The following is an 18374-nucleotide window of genomic DNA, read 5'->3' on the forward strand; positions in this document are numbered from 1 at the left end:
GAAGCAAAAGAAATGAAAAACTTGTTGTGAGATGAAGAGAAGAAAAAGATTAAGTGCTTGATGAAGAAAGAAATAGAAGATAAAAAGTATGGAAGCAAAAGAAATGAAAAACTTACTGTGAGATGAAGAGAACAAAAATATTGAAGATGAAGAGAAGAAAATGATTGAAGATTGAAGATGAAGATTCAAGATTCAAGATTCAAGATGAACACTGAGGATTGAAGATGAAGAAGAGAAAGAAATTTGAATGAACAACAAACTGAAAAAACTTTTGGCGTAAAAATAATAAAACAGTCAATTTATGTCGGTTATAACTGCCAGAATACTAAAATAATAAAATGGTCAATTTCTGTCGGTTATAACTGCCAGAATACTAAAATAATAAAATGGTCAATTTCTGTCGATTATAACCACCACTATTAACTTAAAAACTGCCAGAATCTATAAAAAAATATTAAAAAAAAAGAATTCACAAATTATGGCGGTTTAATTCGACACTAAATATCTGCCAGGATATTTATGTCGGATATAACCGACATGAATTCAGTTTTATCCGACACTAACTAAATGATGTGTCAAAATCTTTTATCCGACATAATGGCTTATTAACCGCCACCATCATCCGACACTTAAAGCTAATATTGTAGTAGTGATCTCTACCACCATTAGACTCTCCTTGAACCCGAGAACAAACCCCAACCAACCATAGAGGCGGCGGAGCATCGGAGGAGTCGAATCAAAGCACACCCAAATCTAGGGTTCCAACGGCTTTGAGTGAAATTGAGGCTTTTCCCGGACAAATTGGCCTTAGTCACAGGTATGAAAGTTGTTCCTCTCATCGAGATATTCATTCTTGTAAAATTTGAGAAATTTTGGAGTTGTTTGATTTTTCGGTAAGTCGGGACGGCCAGCAGCCACGCGCGGCGGTGCGTGCGGGAAAACCCCTAGGTTCCTCTTTTTTGAAATCCCGTCCCTAGAATTTCACTATTAATTACGTATCTCATTATTTAAATTCGTATTACACGTTTTCGCTATTTTCATTAGTTAATTTTAATTCCGTTAATTTTAGAAATTAAATTGAATAGTTATCGGTTTGAAATTTCGTATTGAATCTTTAAAATTCGTTGACCTGTCGAGGTCACAAGCAACGTTTTTGAATAGATCTTGAAACCACGAGCACATAGGCAAAAGCCGTTTGCGAGTCTGGATTATGATGGTATAGTTGCGGACATTTCAAGTCGTTTTACTGAACTTTAGATTATAAATTCAATATAACTCCCACTTTGTGGGGGGGGGGGGGGGGGAGGCCCAATTAGAAAAGGAGAGTGAAAGGTAGGGGACAAATCAGAAAAAGGAGAGAGAAAGAGAACTATCAAGAAGTAGGGGGTGAGGGGAAGAGTCTCTCGGCTCACACTTTTCCCAAGCTACACTACACCGACTCTCTCACTCTCATACATACACTCTCTACCCTTCGATTGATGCCGATGCAGATTTGACGGACTTCATGTTGGTCCAGTCACTATGATGTCCTTCATATTAGCAAGACTACCAAGAGATTATACATATAAATGGTGAGTAGCATAACAGACGGAAGGCTTTAAAATGTGTTTGATATTTTCTGGTTTTGTTGATTAATTTTTATAATTTTGAAATCTATGGGTTAATTCCACATGTCCTACAATATATGTTGTTCTTCGTTTGTGTGTGGTGTTTGTTGATCAAATTCAATGAATGAGCATGAGGTTCTTTTACTTCAATTTCTTTTCTGGTTTTGGTCGGTGTTGTCGACGCTTGCTACATATATATTTGAATTGAAACTGCCATGATATATTTGGAGTTCTTAGTTTTATTTAGGGTTTTCTATCATTCAATGAACCAGTCTGAACATGAATTAGAGTTGGATAATTCGGATTGGGTGTGTAGATCAAATTTCTTGATTAAGGGTTTGGTTCAGAAGGTCAATTTCTTGTTAATTTTGAGTCATGTTAGTTTTGGATATTGTATACATGACTTCTGGACTACCTGAAATTATTTTGGGATTTGTTATATGAATTGGAGATGGGCTGTTACGTAAGTTGTAGCAAATTGATTTCTTGACAAAGAAAACTCAAGTTTCGAGTAGCCTTCTTTGGCTCTTAATTTCTAGGTCCTTATGTGCTCCTTTGAAGAAAAATTTTTAGTGTATCGAAAGTACAAATGTTTATGATCGTAACCCCATTGTTTTCACTCAGTTCCGTTGAGTTTTGGTTGATCAAAACCTTATTTAAACTTGGGTCACGAGCTGCCAAACAGCAGAAAAAAACTGGGTTTCCAGTTTCAAGACTCCATTTTTATGCTGGCATAACTTCCAATTCAGAGCTCCGTTTTCTACAAACTTTATATGCTTTTAAAGTTCAAATCACAAGCTTCAAAACCCATATAATATGACACGATTTGGTTTAGTTTTGAATGTTCCAAAGGGAGTCTAAACTTGGTCCAATGGTGCTGTTTTCTGCAGATTTTGTGGAGAAGCAAAGTACTATTTTTGCCACACCTATCTTCTTTTCCAGATTCCTTTCTAATCTTCTTTACTACTATTTGAGTGATATTATTTGAGTGGTAGATTCCAGAATCAGTGTACTTTCTTTAGACAATATTAATTTTGTGTTTAAACACTTAGTTTGGTTATTAAGGCGTGTTACTGGTATTTATACTTTTGATTGTAATTTTATATTCCGATTAGGTTCTTCAAAGGAAATTAATCGAATTCAAGGTAGGGGGTTCTGGGAAACATTATATGTATTAATCTAATTACTGCTTACTTTTGGTCAATATGCTACGATTTGATTTTAAATATTAAATTTAGTATTACTAGAGACTATGTAGGGCTTAGTAGGCTTATATTGGTTAGTGAGTTATCCGGATAATATATACGTCGGTTTACGTGTATGCGAAGTCATATTGTGATATATATATATATATATGTGTGTGTGTGTGTGTGTGTGTTTTTTTTTAGTAATTTTCTTGATAATATGAATGATATGAGTGATAAAGGTTATGACCATGTGATCCTAAAATCCTATTAGAAGTATTCCATAGAATTTATATGCTTGCATGATATGTATGCTAATGGCCATGAGAAGTTGATTGAGCATGTACCTATATTGTAAATCATAGGGGTTGAAGTAAGGGTAGATTGTGTGTTGAATTGACTGCACCATGTAGCAGAGGTATATGGATGGTCATGCTTGGTATATCCACGATAGGGGACCATATTATTTATGGATTGTGCTTGGTTAATCCGCGATAGGCGATCCTTATGGCCATACATACTTAGGAGTGATCATGTTTGGTTAATCCACGATAGGTGATCACTACCTAACAGTTCCGTAGGTGTGACTCTGCTTGGTTAATCCGCGATAGAGGACCATATTTTGTATAGATCGTGCTTGGTTAATCCGCGATAGGCGATCCTTATATCTTGGTATGGCCATACACACACACACTTAGAGGTGATCACTACCTAGAGCTATATGATACAGTTCTGCTTGGTATATCTGCAATGGGGGACATAGGTATTCAGGGGTGATCATGCTTGGTGTATCTGGGATGGGTGATCATTGCCTACACGACGAGATTAAGCCTATGGTTTTGCTTGGTATATCCGCGATGGGGAACCATACGTATTCTAGAGGTGATGATAATTAGTTGTACTTGGTACATTTGATAGGCGATCATATTCAGTTTGGTTCCGTTGAGTGGTCCGGAACCCGAGGTTGTTGGATTTCATAAAGTGGTCTGAAATCCCATTATTTGGAGAAGTAGGCTTGGCCTAACTGTGTTACTCTAGCCTTAGTTTTATATATATTTGTGTCAATGGTTTCGAGAATCTTGTGAATTGAGTTAGAAAAGATGTTGGACGTCTGGGTGACTCATTCGGGATTTTCTACGATTCGATATGATTTAATAAAGTATGAATTTAGAAGATAAGGAAATGGTTGTTAGTATTTTGATCAAATTAGTTAATTAATGTGGCTAGAGAACGATTTGTGCTTCGTCAGTTCTTTAATATGATATATGTTGTGAATTGCGATATCATGTTGAGACATAATGATTTATTTGTTGGATGGAAGAGAAATCATGATTCTTCATGGGGGTTTGCTATGTAGCCCTGAGTCTAGACATTTTACGTTGGTGAGGTTCTAATAAATGATTGAGGAATGCTATGCTTTTCTGATTGAACTCAGTGTGATACATGTCTGATTTTGTGAGAGATGAACTACAGATGGCTTGATCCCTGTGTAGGGTACGTAGGCAATCTAATGAGAAGGTTAGATGTAGCCAAAAAGTATACGAAAAATTATTATGCGATTCGATTCTTGAGTTATGCTTCGTACATATCCCGGAGGCGGGATCTGTTGAGTATATGGTTACTTGGTGACGTCACGTGTCGATCCTGGACGTAGGTTGGGATCGGGGCATGACACCTTTGGTTTCTCAATGTGCCGAATCCAAACCAGCCATTTGTTTCCCCAAATTATAGCGTTTTAGTATTGTTTTACTAAAAGGTCCCTAATTGTGTAGGCACGTTAGTGGGAAGTGACGTCATCCTCGCTAGTTTGAGCGGTTCTCGGGCAATAAAATCAGTGAGTGGTCCCTTTCTTAACCATATATTTTTATATAAATCATTAACCTAGCATGCATTGAATATGCTTTATATTATGTTTTCCAGATTTCTATAATTGCTATTTATTGAAGTTACGTTTTATTAAATAGTATGAATTATTGAATTATTGGATTTGCATTTATTGGTTTCTATGGTTTTTGAATATAATTTATGTTACAGATTTATGAATATGATTTGCCACGGATTTATGAGGTGAGGTTTGAGCTTTCAAGCTTGGATTTTGAGATATGTTTTTAGTACTTATTTAGTGGGTTATCATATGGCACATCTGCACACCACAGGTATTATGTCTATGGCCATAGGACACAAATGATGGAGGAGTGAGTTATGATATATATTATACCCCCAGCTTCATTGCCAAAAGCGGTGTCGGACAGCTTCACTAGCCACGGCTAGTGTCGGTGTGGATGTATGCTATTTTATACAGCTTTACCTACGGGTGATGGACAGGTTATTCAGCTTCACCTTCAGGTGATCGACAGGTTATACAGCTTCACCTTTGGGTGATGGACAGGTACTACCTTCGGGGGACTATGATACCCCCTAGTTGAGTACTTCACTGATGAGATTTACGCATTTTCCTTCGGGCGACATTTTCAGCATTATTGAGCATGGTTTTACATGTACATGTCTTACGAAGGCTTTTCATGGCATGCTAGGGTTTTTATAAAACCCATATGTAGTATTATATATGTTTTCAAAACAGGGGATTATTATGTTCATAAAGAAAATGGTTTTCCTATTACTAGTATTATTATTATAAACTTGGTCCACTCACCTTTTTTGTTTTTGTGCCCCCTCAGGAGTTAGTATCGAGGCACATGGTCCTGGTATCAGGACTCTACAACATAGATATTCTCGAGTCTTCTCAATATAGGTATCATTCCTTTGTTCGTATATTTTCCTAGTAATTCTTCCATATTATTCTTAGTAGTCGTATGCTCTGAACACGTTTTTGCTATGGTATTTTACGTTTTAATTGCATATCTTTTACTTATATGCATGTTTAAAATGGCTTCGTCACCCTCTGGTGTTGGCCAGCACGTGCCTACCCTGATATTTGGGGTTATCGGAGTTGGGGAGTGTCAATAAATTTTTTGAAGGAAAATAGAAACCGAAAACAAGAAAAGCATATGAACAAAGAATGATGTATTTATTCACCGTGAAGTTTGGAAGCAATACTTTCATATACACGACTAACAAGTCTAATGAATATATCTTTAATACCTTATTTGACATTATTTAGTATTTTAGACCCCCCCAATTTTACACAGATGACATTTGTCACTGTTTTACAATTCGGCTACAGTTCACTAGTAATTCCATGGAAAGCGACCTCTGCCTTGACGAAGCAAGTATCCTTTAACACAAACCCCATGCTTGCCTGATTGAAAAGTCCTAGTGTAATGTATCTCCACCATCCCCATTCCGAATTTAAGGCAGTGAACCAATGATTTGCCACAAGCACCAAAAATATTATCAGTTTATAAGTATTTTGGATTAAAATGCACAAATAGGTTGTGAACTTTTAATAAAAAATAGAACTAGATGGCGCTAAACAGATTAAATTTTGCCGTCTATCTACGGTTTATCGTCCTTTGAGGGTTACTCAAAATGTTCAGTTGCTTTCTACTAGAAGGCCAACAAGAGTCTCAACATGTCGCAACATTTCGCAACAACCAACTAGAAATTGTCGTATGCCATCGAGATTCAAACGCCACGAAGAACACGTGCGTCGCGGTCGTTGATGGGTCGAATTTCAGAATCATAGGGAGCGGCAATAAAACCACCTTAATTTAAAAGTTTGTAACTTGTTCGAACCCTTATTTCATCATCCGATTAAGTAGCAATAGGATTAGGCAGATCTTTACCTTTACCAAACTGATGCCTGGCATGCACCTGGTCTAGGAGGCGGAGGGTAAACTCTGCAAATATTTTACAGCCAGGAGGAAGAGATTTCGGTTCGGCTAACGCCAGATAAAGAGCCAGATGAGTTCCAACTCCATTGCCTTTTCCCTTGGGATAGAGCTGTATCTTCCCGCAAAACAACCAACACATTTATAAAGCTTTTACTTGACTCTTCTTAAGTTTCCGATGTCTTCGAGAGAAATTTCTTATACAGGAAGCGAAGTCTAGCCCATTTCTGGTCTCCGGCAATGAATACTTTTTAGTCGTAGGATTCGCCGTCTAGCTGTGAGAAGTTGTCAATCCTCCAAATATTCTTGTACATAACAGGATCCTTTACCATCGATAGACACTCTCCTTTACCTGTCCTACTCTCTTTAGAAACAAAGACCTCCGCTCCGAACACACAGGTGTCATAGTGAAAACTTTGTGCGAGAGAAATTAATTGAACGCCCAATCAGGTTTCATCCCATGAAAGCGCCTTTCCTTTTGTTCTAAGCAATGCACAGGGAAAACATATAAGAATATGAGACGATGCTTTGCAATTATGAGAACTATAAGCTTGTTTATATTTTGAATTGAATAGTACCTTGAAAAACAAAGTAGTTCCCGTTGTTCTGATCGAGCAAAAACAACCTGAAAACAGCATACACTTCCGTAGAAATCTGGGGAGCATTTGATGCTGACATTACCAAGCAGAGAGAGATGTGCTCTTTTATATTCCTGTTCTTGTTTCCATTTGGATAGAAAACCAGTTTCCTGCAGCAAAACAACAAGTTATAGTACTCTAAATTAAGCAGCTCGAAATTAAGAAGATAATACTAAAATAAGAAGAAAATACTAGCAATTATTGCAAAGCTTACGAAAAAAGAAATAGTCAGAATTTTGGTCTTAGAAATTGAGAGAAAGGATTGTACCATTTGTATCCTCTGGCTTCAAAGTCCCCGGATTCGTATTTCTCCAGTGATTTTTCGGTGAGCAATGAAACCGACCGGATTTTTACCGTGTAATGAGTTGTGTAACTACACTATCTAGGGATATTACTTAGTGATTAAGTATCTGTTAGTTAGTTATAGTTTACTCACCTTAGTGGTTACAATATACTTGTATATATATACTCAAAGTGTAAACTTTATTGCTTGGATAAATGAAATCATTTTTATCAAATATGGTATCACTCACCTTCTCTGTCTAGCGACTTTGATCTCATTGCTCCCGCTTTTCTCCCCACCTTGTTCGATCTCTTCTTTGATAGATTCTCTTGATCTCTTGATCGATTTCTTGATCTTGTTCAAGTTTCTTGATCTCCTTCTTGAATTTAGCCATGGCGTCTCCTTCGTCGGAATCGACTTCTCCTGTTCATCTTGTTCCGACTGCTTCTCCAAACCCTAATTCTCTGAATTCCGTCTCCGTCACGTTCCAAAACATCGGATCTATGGTGCCAATCAAGCTCACCACCATAAATTACTTGACCTGGAGTGCTCTATTTGCTCCGATTTTTTGTCGTTACAACCTCACCGGTCACATTGATGGATCTATGGTGGCGCCGCCTCAATTTCTTGATTCTTCGGGAAATCGCACTCTCAATCCTGAGTTTGTTTCGTGGTATGAGAATGATCAAAATATTCTCATCTGGATCAATTCTACCTTTTCTGAATCCCTTATTCGCTATACGGTTGGTGTGAATTCTGCTCGCGAACTTTGGGCGAAGTTGGAATCTCGCCTCGCCACGGCTTTTCAGTCTCACATTCATGAGCTTCGATCTTGTCTTCGTAATCTTACCAAGGGTGATTCTACTGTTGCTCAGTATCTTCAGCAAATTGAGGCAATTCCTGATGCCCTTGCAAGTGCCGGCTCTCTGATGGACAATTCTGATTTGCTTTCTGTCACTCTACATGGTCTGCCCCCTGAGTATGATTCGTTCATTGATGCCATTCAATTCCGTCTTGGATCTACGACTATTGATAAGCTGCATGGTCTGTTGCTTAGCAAAGAGATACAATTAGTCAATCGAAGAAAAACCACCTCAGACTCCTCTACATTTCATGACACGCCCCGACCCTGATATTCCCCGAATACCAGGACCGACACGTGCTGGCCGACACCCGGGGGTGACGAAAGCCATTAATTGATACAAAAGCTAAGAATAAAAAAATAAATAAGGGTTAGAAATTTAAAATACTAAGTTAAAACTTTTAGGAACGTGCTCAGATGCATACAGCTAAACCTAATCACTAAAACGAATTAAGATAAAATTTAATGAATAAAGGAGTGGGTCCTACATCGAGAGGATCCGAAGATGCTGCTGCGGAAGGGTCTTGACGCCGGGATTAGGTGCCTTGATTCTAAGTCCTGAATGGGGGCGCAAAACAAGGGTGAGTGGACCAAGTTTATATATACAATAATAATAAAACAGTTATCAACATACTAACCCCCAAAGTTTATATAAATGAAAACTACTAGCATAATAAGTGATGGATTTAATAAAAATCCTAGCATGCCAAAATATCTCAAAAGCCATATCGCAGAATACGCATCGCGGAAATCAAAACAGTAAACGTATCATAAATCATCTCGTAAACGCGGTGTGCTGCTAGAAAGATCACTGAATAAATATAAATCCCGGCCCAATGCCTGCACCTCAGTCTCTGTGCCCGTAGCCAGAGATAACTCCCTCCCGGCCCAATGCCTGTCTCCGTGTCCCTCAGCCTTTCGCTAGGGATTATTTCTCCCGGCCCACATGCCAACACCAGATCCTCGCCCCAGGCGGCATAGTGTCTACTAGGTACGCACAAATATTTACGTCTCTCATAAATACCACTTCATAGCGTAGGTTACCGATCATCGTCTACACTATAAAGAGGGGTTCAAAACATGTTCTAGCATCCTATCGTCATCTGTCAGATAGTCTACCAGTTTATGGTTTTTATAGAAAATACGATATATATTAAAATATAGCTCAATATAGGCTAACAATTAATTCCTCACCAAAACACGAGACGAAAATCAATATATTAAATCATCAGGCTTCACATAAATCAAATCATAAATCCGTAGGCATGCTAATCATTTATGCAATTAAATTATCAAATCATGTAATTTTAGAAGGGGTCCACTCACAAATATTCCTTAGCAGAAGAATCGCGCGAATCGGGATTACGAATTTCCTTAATAGCAACTTTACCTAAGCACAAAAATATAATTAATAAATAAAAGGATTTTCTAAAATATTGGGTTGAATTAAATAAAATAGGGAATTTGGGATTGGATGGGTTTAGGATTTTAAAGGATTTTAGGAACCTAGGATTTTGGGTTAAAATGGTTTAGGGTTAGGAAAGGGGTTTGGGCATTAAGCCCAAACATATACTTAACAACACACACACACACACATGCACGGCATGCATGTGCATGCCTAATCACACACACACACACGCCTAAATGCACTCACACACACACGGTTCACATACACCACCAAAATATAAAGGCCTTAAGGCCTTATAAAAAAAAGACAGGGCTTAAGCCCTTTAATATCTAACCGGCCCAAGGCCCTAAGGTTTTAAAAAGAAACCAAATAACAAAACTAACTAAAAAAAAATAAAGGGGACTAGGGTTTTGGGCTAAAGACCACATGGGCCTAAGGCCCGAGGAGGAAATGGGAGAGGCCAGACGGCCTGGTGCCGAGGAAGAAGAAGGCCGGAGCTGCTACAGCTCCGGTCACCTGAAAACTGGAGCTTCAAGCTCCGATCTATGTACGAATGTGAAGAACAAAGAGAGAGGAATAGATTGCTACCTTCCAAACGCCGTAACTCGGTCGGAGGTGACCGGAAAAGTCCTCGGAGTGCACGGGTTCGCCGGAAAAGTGGGTGTGTTCACCCAAACCGTTTCCAAAGAAAAACCTACGTAAAATGGAAGGTTTAGACTCCCAAATCACCACCAAACTTCAAGCTAGGTACGAGAGTGAGAGATTAGAGGCTTACCCGAACTGAAACAGGAAGAAGACTCGTCGGAGCTTTGCTCCGAGCCGTCTATCTCGCCGGACAGGGGTCCCCGGGTTCGTAAGGAGTCTCTCCTGATGGTGCTAAGGTCCTCGCGAGTCCAGGGGGAGGGAGAGAGACGAGAGTTTGAGGGAGAGAGGGATGCGGGAGGTTGAGGGAGAGAGAGCTACGGGGAGAGACAGAACACGAAAAAGAAGAAGAAAGGAGGAAGGGGGGGTTCACGGGGATACAAAAATAAGAGGGGTGGGCCCCTTGGCTCACCAATTAAGAACTTAAAAAAAAACATTTTTAAATAGAATGGGGTGGGTTTTAACATTTCAGGCTTTCAACAGTTATGCCGGTATTCTTCCCCTTCCACCTCTCACCCTAACTCTTAGGCTTTTGTTGCTCAGTCTTCTTCTGCCCTCACTACTCAAGGTCGTGGCATGGATTGCAATTATAATCGTGGCTACTCCAATCGCGGCAATTTCAAATCCTCTTATCGTGGCAATACCAATCGTTTCACCAATACCAATTATCGTGGCAATTTTCGTTACAATCGTAGAGCCCGCCAACATTTCTCATCTTACACCAAGAAGACTCCGTGTCAAATTTGTCATCAATTCGATCATGAGGCCTCTGATTGCTCTCATCGCATGAATCCAGCTTATGGTGGCAAACCCTCTCACTCAGTTATGGTGGCCAATCCCTCATTATCCACTTCATCTTGGATTGTCTACTCTGGCGCTACATCTCATATGACCAACTCCTATGCAGCCTTGCAAAATCCTGAATTCTATACTAGTCCAGAACAAGTGTACATTGGTGATGACAAATGTTTGCCTATCACTCACTCTGGCTCTACTACTTTGACCACATCTGATAGTACTTTTAAGCTTAATAAAGTACTATATGTTCTTGCATTACAACATAATCTTCTCTCTGCCAATCAATTTCTTATTGATAACAAATGTTCGATGCATCTTTATCTTACTCACTTTACTGTGAAGGATTTTTCTTCGGGGATGATGTGTTTTAAAGGACCTGTCCATCATGGTTTCTATCATTTTCATTTCTCTTCTTCTGCACCTGATCAGCAACATGCTCTCACTGCATTTGTCAAGGCTTCCAAAGATTGGGTCATCCTTCAATCAAGATCATCGATAAACTTGCAGCACAGTCTTGTATTTCAGTTTTATCTTATTCAACGAAGTCTTTTTGCTCAGATTGTGCACTAGGAAAATGTTCTCGACTTCCTTTTACTTCTACAGTTTGTACAACTAGCAAGCCACTTGAACTTGTACACACGGATGTTTGGGGACCATCACCTGTAGCTTCTTGTCAAAGTTTCAGATATTATGTCATATTTGTTAATGACTTTACCCGTTATTGTTGGTTCTATCCTTTGAAGCATAAGTCTGATGTAATGTCCACTTTTATGCAATACAAATCTCTTGTTGAAACCTCTCTGTGTACAAAGATCATTGCTTTACAATCTAACTCTGGTGGTGAATATGTCAACACTCAGTTTTCACAGTTTTTAGCTACCCATGGTATTCAACATCAACTCACTTGCCCTCACACTCCTAAACAGAATGGATGTGTAGAACGCAAGCATCGCCACTTAGTTGAAACAGCTCAGACAATGCTAGCAGCTTCTAAGCTACCTCATACTTATTGGGTTGAAGCTTTTCACATAGCCATTTATCTTATCAACTGAATGTCAACTGCATCACGATCATCTCCTTGGGAATCTTTATATCATCGGGTACCTAACTACAATTTCCTGAAGGTATTTGACTGTGCTTGTTTCCTTTGGTTAAAGTCTTACACTTCTTCTAATTTGGATCCTTGGAGTAAAGCTTGTGTATTTCTTGGTTACAGTTTGAATCATAAGGGCTATAAGTGCCTTGATCCTGCCACCAATAGGTTATACATCTCTCGTCATGTTATCTTTAATGAATCTCATTTCCCATTTCACTATATTTCATCTTCTCAATCTTCAATCTCATAGTCCTCTTCTGGATCTCCTATTCCCTCCATTCTTACTTTTAAACTTCCTACACCTACACTTTCATCTTCATCTACACCTACACCTCCATCTACCTTGTCTTCCTCTTCTCAGATTCCTATCTCACCTAACCATATTTTATCTTCTTCCATACTCCCATCTTCTCATTCTTCTATGGAAATTGCAGAACCTTCTCTCATTCCCTCTCTCAATACTCATTCCATGCAAACATGGTCAAAATATGGCATTTTCAAGCCACGGGCACTTACTGCTACTAAACACCCTCTCCCATCTCATCTATCTCCTGATTATATACCTATTACATATCTCCAAGCTTCAAAGTCTTCTCATTGGTGTCAAGCTATGCAAGAAGAAGTCAATGCCCTCATCAACATTGGCACATGGTCTCTTGTTCCCAAATCTACATCTCAGAATATTGTAGGCTGCAAATGGGTGTTCCGAATTAAAAGAAAGCCCGATAGTACTATTGATCGGAATAAGGCTCGCCTTGTGGCCAAGGGATTCAATCAACAAGAAGGTTTAGATTACACAGAGACTTTCAGTCCCGTAGCAAAACCCGTTACTATTCGAATTCTTCTCACCCTTGCGGCTTAGTTTGATTGGTATTTAAACCAACTCGATGTCAACAATGCTTTTCTACATAGGACACTTACTGAATCTGTTTTCATGCATCAGCCTCATGGTTTTGAAGATTCTACACAACCATTTCATGTCTGTCACCTGCACAAATCCTTATATGGTTTGAAACAAGCTCCGAGAGCTTGGTATGAGAAACTTCATGGTGCTCTTCAGTCACTTGGTTTTCACAGCTCTTCCAGTGATCATTAATTGTTCATTAAAGAGGTTTCCAACCATGCTGTGGTGTTCATTTTAGTGTATGTTGATGACATTTTAGTCATTGGACCCAATTCTGCTGAATGTCGAAAGGTTATTCATCAACTTAGCTCCCTGTTTCCCATTAAAGATTTCGGACCTCTTCATTATTTTCTTGGTCTTAAAGTCAAACTCTTCTCTTCTGGTATTTTCATATCTCAGACCAAATATATTATGGATCTGCTTTCCAAGGCCAACATGACTGGTGCTAAACCTTGTACCACACCTCTTAGCACTTCTAAGCTTGATCATGACTTCCCTTTGTGTGATAAAATCTTTGAGTATCGATCCTTGGTTAGTGCACTTCAATACCTTACATGGACACGACCGGATCTCAGTTTTGCAGTGAATCTTGTCTATCAATATATGCATCAACCCAGAATTTCCCATTTTCAAGCAGTCAAGCACATTCTTCAATATCTTAAGGGTTCCATAGATCTTGGTTTATGGTTTTCCAAAGGTTCTACACCTCCCACACTAACTGCATTCTTAGATGCTGATTAGGCTGGCTGTGCTCTTGATCGTCGATCTATTGGATGGTATTGTGTTTTTCTGGGCAATTCCTTGATCAGCTGGAGTGCAAAGAAAGAACCCACTATTGCTCGATCTTCAACAGAGGCCGAATATTGCTCTCTTGCCAATACTGCTTCTGAAATCACTTAGGTCTGTCAGTTGTTACTAGACATTGGTTATTGTTTGCCTCAACTCCTCAAATCTGGTGTGACAATATTTCTGCAATATCTCTTGCTAAGAATCCTTTATTTCATGCTCGGACCAAGCATGTGGAAATAGCCTGTCATTACATTCGCGAGAAAGTCTTAGCTCGTAAGATCTCTATGCATTTTGTTTGTACCCAAGATCAGGTTGTTGATAAAAGTCTCTGTCAAAATCCAGATTTCATTTTCTTCATGGCAAACTTCAACTTCGGGTTCCCTGGTTTTGTTTGAGGGGGGATATAAAGGGTAATATTGTAACTGCACTATCTAGGGATATTACTTAGTGATTAAGTATCTGTTAGTTAGTTATAGTTTACTCACCTTAGTGGTTACAATATACTTGTATATATATACTCAAAGTGTAAACTTTATTGCTTGGATAAATGAAATCATTTTTATCAAATAGGTGATGCATCCGAAATTGTTCTCATAATCCCTGAAATAAAATGTGTACATTAGTTACCGCTTTCAAATCCAACACGCTCAAGCAAACAGATAGAGCATCTCACCATCTTGGTCATCGAAGTTAAGACTAGTCATGTCGATAAACTTAATTTTCCGATGATTCAATTACAAAGAATTCAACCGGTTCAAGTGGCAGAATAAAATATGTTTTCCCGCTTATATTAAGGAAAAATTAAAGGTGTTATTCCTAACTTGAAACCTTTTAAAGATTGAACTGTTATGCTTTGCTTCCAACGGGTTGCCTTTGTTTCATTGAAAAGGTTATCCATCACCTGCTTGTGGATGCTTCCAAACACATTCTGCAATTTTAATTCTTACTAAAACGAAAAATGTTTACGGTTTAGCATTGTCAAAAAAGTTAAGATTAGACGAGCTACACAAAGTATTTAGCTAAACACATGAGATGCTACTTGAAATTTATTGGTCAAGGCTTGACATATTTCTCGCATGACAGATTTTTGAAGAAAACAGGTCCTATCAAAGTGCGCTTCAATCACAAGTAATTTGGTGGGAAAGGATTGCAGCTCTAGAGTTCTATTGAACGCCACTTTTAGGTACAAACCATATCGTGGACTGAGAACTTCATTTGAAGTCATAAGTCAATTAACATCATTTTAACAATATCGGAAACCTAATACAAGCTGACTATAGAGCTTCCGCAATCCCATGGATGGTGACCTCTGCCTCCACTATCCAAGTATCCTTCACCAGAAACCCCTTGCTTTCCAGATTGGAAGTGTCCAGTTTAAGGAACGTAGACAAACCCCAATCCAGAATAAAGGCACTAAACCAGTGATTATCTACACAGAAGAAATAAACCCTCATGTTATATGGCACTACATACAATTAAACACTCCGCGTACCAGGCCGATCTTTTACCTTCTTTAAACTTTTGCATGCATTCTTGACCATTGATAGACACTCTCCATTTCCTGTTCTTATTTCTTTACAAACAAAGACGTCCGCTCCAAACACACAGTGATCATCTACGAAGGTTGCCTATTTATTAGTCTTAAAAGACCTCACACGACGAGGTTAATGTTAAAAAATGTGCATGTCAGTGGCTCAATATGTTAAACCCATAATATTTAAAAACAAGAAAAGCTGCCTTCCAATTGGCAAAAATCACAAACTTCAGCCAAAATTAATTAAAAACATCAAAATACCCTTCAATCACAAGTCATTTGGTGAACAAGGATCTTAGCACTATGGTATACCCACACCTAGACGGTGCTTTTACAACATCATGGACAGTGACAAGGTTTTTAGTCCTTTCATTCGTAACATCTTTTTAGCAACAGCCAAAACATACGACATGCCAACTACAGTGCAGTTGCAGTTCCACGGACAGTGACCTCTGCCTCCACTATGCAAGCATCCTTCACCAAAAACCCGTTGCCTGGCTGATTCAAAGTTTCCAACGAAATGAACTTAGCCCAGCCCGAACTCGTTAAGGTACTGAACCAGTTGGTACCTACACATAATACTCCCTGATGTTATGAAGGATGCATACAATTAAACACTGAAATAGGACAATCTTTACCTTTCAAGCACTTATGTTTGGCATGCATTTGATCTACAATGCGCAGTGAAACCTCTGCAAATACTTTGGAACCAGCAATTTTTTTTGGATCACTCAATTCCAAGAAATGAGAAATGCAAGGAAGTGTTTCCGGATCATCCAATTCCAAGAAAAGAGAAATATGAGTACCCTTTCTATCGCCATTTCCCTTGGCATAGAGCTTTATCTTCCTGCAACATTGGGAAGAATTTGATGATTTTTTATTATATATCTCTCGTTATTTGGGATGGGACCCAATTCACTTCACATCCTTGCGAATTAAATGAGCAAACTCGTACATGGGAAGCAAATTTTCAGCAAGTTTTACAGTGATCTACCACATCGAGTGCGAAAGTTATGTAATTAAAATTGCATATATAGTTTGAAACTCAAAAATCATATCCTTTGGTTCTCATGCATGTAAAGCAAGATTATACAGTGGACTAAAAATTTAAAATTCTCTTATTAAGGGTATTAATATAAAGGGCCTAGCAGAGATACCATTTCCGTTCTCCGGCAGTGAAAGGTTCTGATTTGCAGCATTCAGTACCTAACTCTGAAAAGTTCTCAACCTTCCAAACATGCTTGCACATAACAGCATCCTTGATCATCGATATTAACTCTCGATTGCCAGCTCTTCGTTCTTTACAAACGAAGACCTCAGCTCCAATCACACAGGAATCGTCAACAACATATCCGTTGGAAGCATCAGTAAACGATTTAAGAGTGACAAGCTTATCAAATCCCGAATAACGCATCATTCCATGGAAACATTTTTCCTTTTTATTTGCATCTATGGAATATGCAAGGTACAAAATAATGATCAGAAAATGAGCAATGACCACTGAACTTTGAAAACAAGAAAATTTCCGGTCTATGAATATGTTCACTTGATGAGAATTAACTTTTGGTGTAGGTAAAATGTACCTTGAAGAACCAGGAACATGCCTTTATTCTGATCAAGCAAAGAGAACCTGAAATCAACATATACTTCGCTTCCAGTCTGAAGTGAATCAGCTCCAACCATTTCCAAGTAAACAGAGATATGACCTTCCACATTTTTCTTCTTGTTTCCATTCGGGTAGAGCACTAGTTTCCTGAGAGCAAACATACAGTATGGCTAACATCTTTTTTTAACCAGCTTACACAGCACATGATACACGAAACACATTATTGCAGTACAAAGAAAGAAAATATCATAGAACTAATGTCAGACAGTGAGTGTGAAACATAAGTTTGCAGAAGATGATATTAAACTCAAACTTTAGCTGATGATATAATGTGGGATTTACCATTTGTATCCTGCAGCTTCAAATTCTCCCGACTCATATTTGTCCGCCAAAAGTTTGGTTAGCAATGAAAATGACGCGATTTTTAGAGTGTAATGAGTTGGAGGTGAATCTGAATATGATGTCGAAAACCCTGAAAAAAAAATAGTGTTAATGGAAGCACATATTGTTTAGACTAAAACCATTAATATAAATCAGAAAAAACTATTTAACCATTTTGTTGAAAGAGATGACAAGCCATGGCAATAAAATTGAAATTGATTATACTGTTAAGGCTATACAATTATATTTTGCTCGAAGAGGAGCTTACCTATATATAATGTCATTAGAGAAGCAAGTACGAGCATCTAATGGAGAGATTTTTTAGTATGATCGGAACGCAGAGTGAAACACTACATGTTATTATATACTTAAAAAAAATCTTCCCTCTAATTATATAATGTCATGTGGCATACGACCTCTTGTTCCGAGTAAATTGAAAAATCTCTTTATGCAATGAGCTTGCTGCACATTGGACGAGATATGTCTTTTCATCTCTGTACCGTACTAAATTTAATAAATTTCGGTGTGCAATCTCTTTCTTTTCCGATTCATTAAAAAAAAACAACAACACAAAGCACTCTTTTCCGATTACATTGTGGATACCTCGGATTTGTTAAAATTTGAAAGTGAAAATATTGTATAAAGGAAGACTCGCACACTTTAATCTTCAAACCATACAAAGGTCTTTCTTCAAATTCCCACACAAAGCACTCAAACCTTTCTTCCCAAGCACAATGAGGCAATATTCATGCCCATTAAAATGAAATTTGGAACCTTGAATTAGCAACATAACTTGAACCCGAGGCACTGAACCAGTTATAATCTAGGCACTGCTTTGCGAGAATAGAAGA

At 38.4% G+C, this 18374-nt stretch overlaps 1 protein-coding gene, 1 long non-coding RNA gene and 1 pseudogene across 3 annotated transcripts; all 3 read right to left on the reverse strand.

Annotated features, from left to right (window-relative positions):
- Nucleotides 1–5969: 5969 nt before the first annotated feature.
- On the reverse strand, nucleotides 5970–14706 carry LOC126595180 (uncharacterized; annotated as a pseudogene).
- LOC126595183 (uncharacterized) lies at nucleotides 8616–10724 on the reverse strand. 2 transcript variants are annotated; one of them, XR_007613517.1, is made up of 5 exons: nucleotides 10549–10724; nucleotides 10362–10467; nucleotides 9692–9755; nucleotides 8854–8923; nucleotides 8616–8711 (listed from the first exon to the last, which is right to left on the reverse strand). It is a non-coding gene; the product is annotated as an uncharacterized LOC126595183 (long non-coding RNA). The 2 variants fall into 2 exon arrangements; XR_007613516.1 differs by lacking the exons at nucleotides 8616–8711; nucleotides 8854–8923 and having other exon boundaries at nucleotides 9151–9755.
- Nucleotides 14707–15756: 1050 nt separating the features above from the next.
- LOC126595171 (uncharacterized) lies at nucleotides 15757–17750 on the reverse strand. Its single transcript, XM_050261556.1, has 6 exons — nucleotides 17695–17750; nucleotides 17485–17614; nucleotides 17120–17289; nucleotides 16694–16985; nucleotides 16175–16383; nucleotides 15757–16105 (listed from the first exon to the last, which is right to left on the reverse strand). The coding sequence occupies exons 1-6, from the start codon at nucleotides 17720–17722 to the stop codon at nucleotides 15954–15956; spliced, it is 981 nt and encodes a 326-aa protein (XP_050117513.1). The 5' UTR covers nucleotides 17723–17750; the 3' UTR covers nucleotides 15757–15953.
- Nucleotides 17751–18374: the final 624 nt, after the last annotated feature.

Source organism: Malus sylvestris, chromosome 13, assembly GCF_916048215.2.
Source record: "Malus sylvestris chromosome 13, drMalSylv7.2, whole genome shotgun sequence".
In the NCBI taxonomy this organism is placed as follows: domain Eukaryota; kingdom Viridiplantae; phylum Streptophyta; class Magnoliopsida; order Rosales; family Rosaceae; genus Malus; species Malus sylvestris.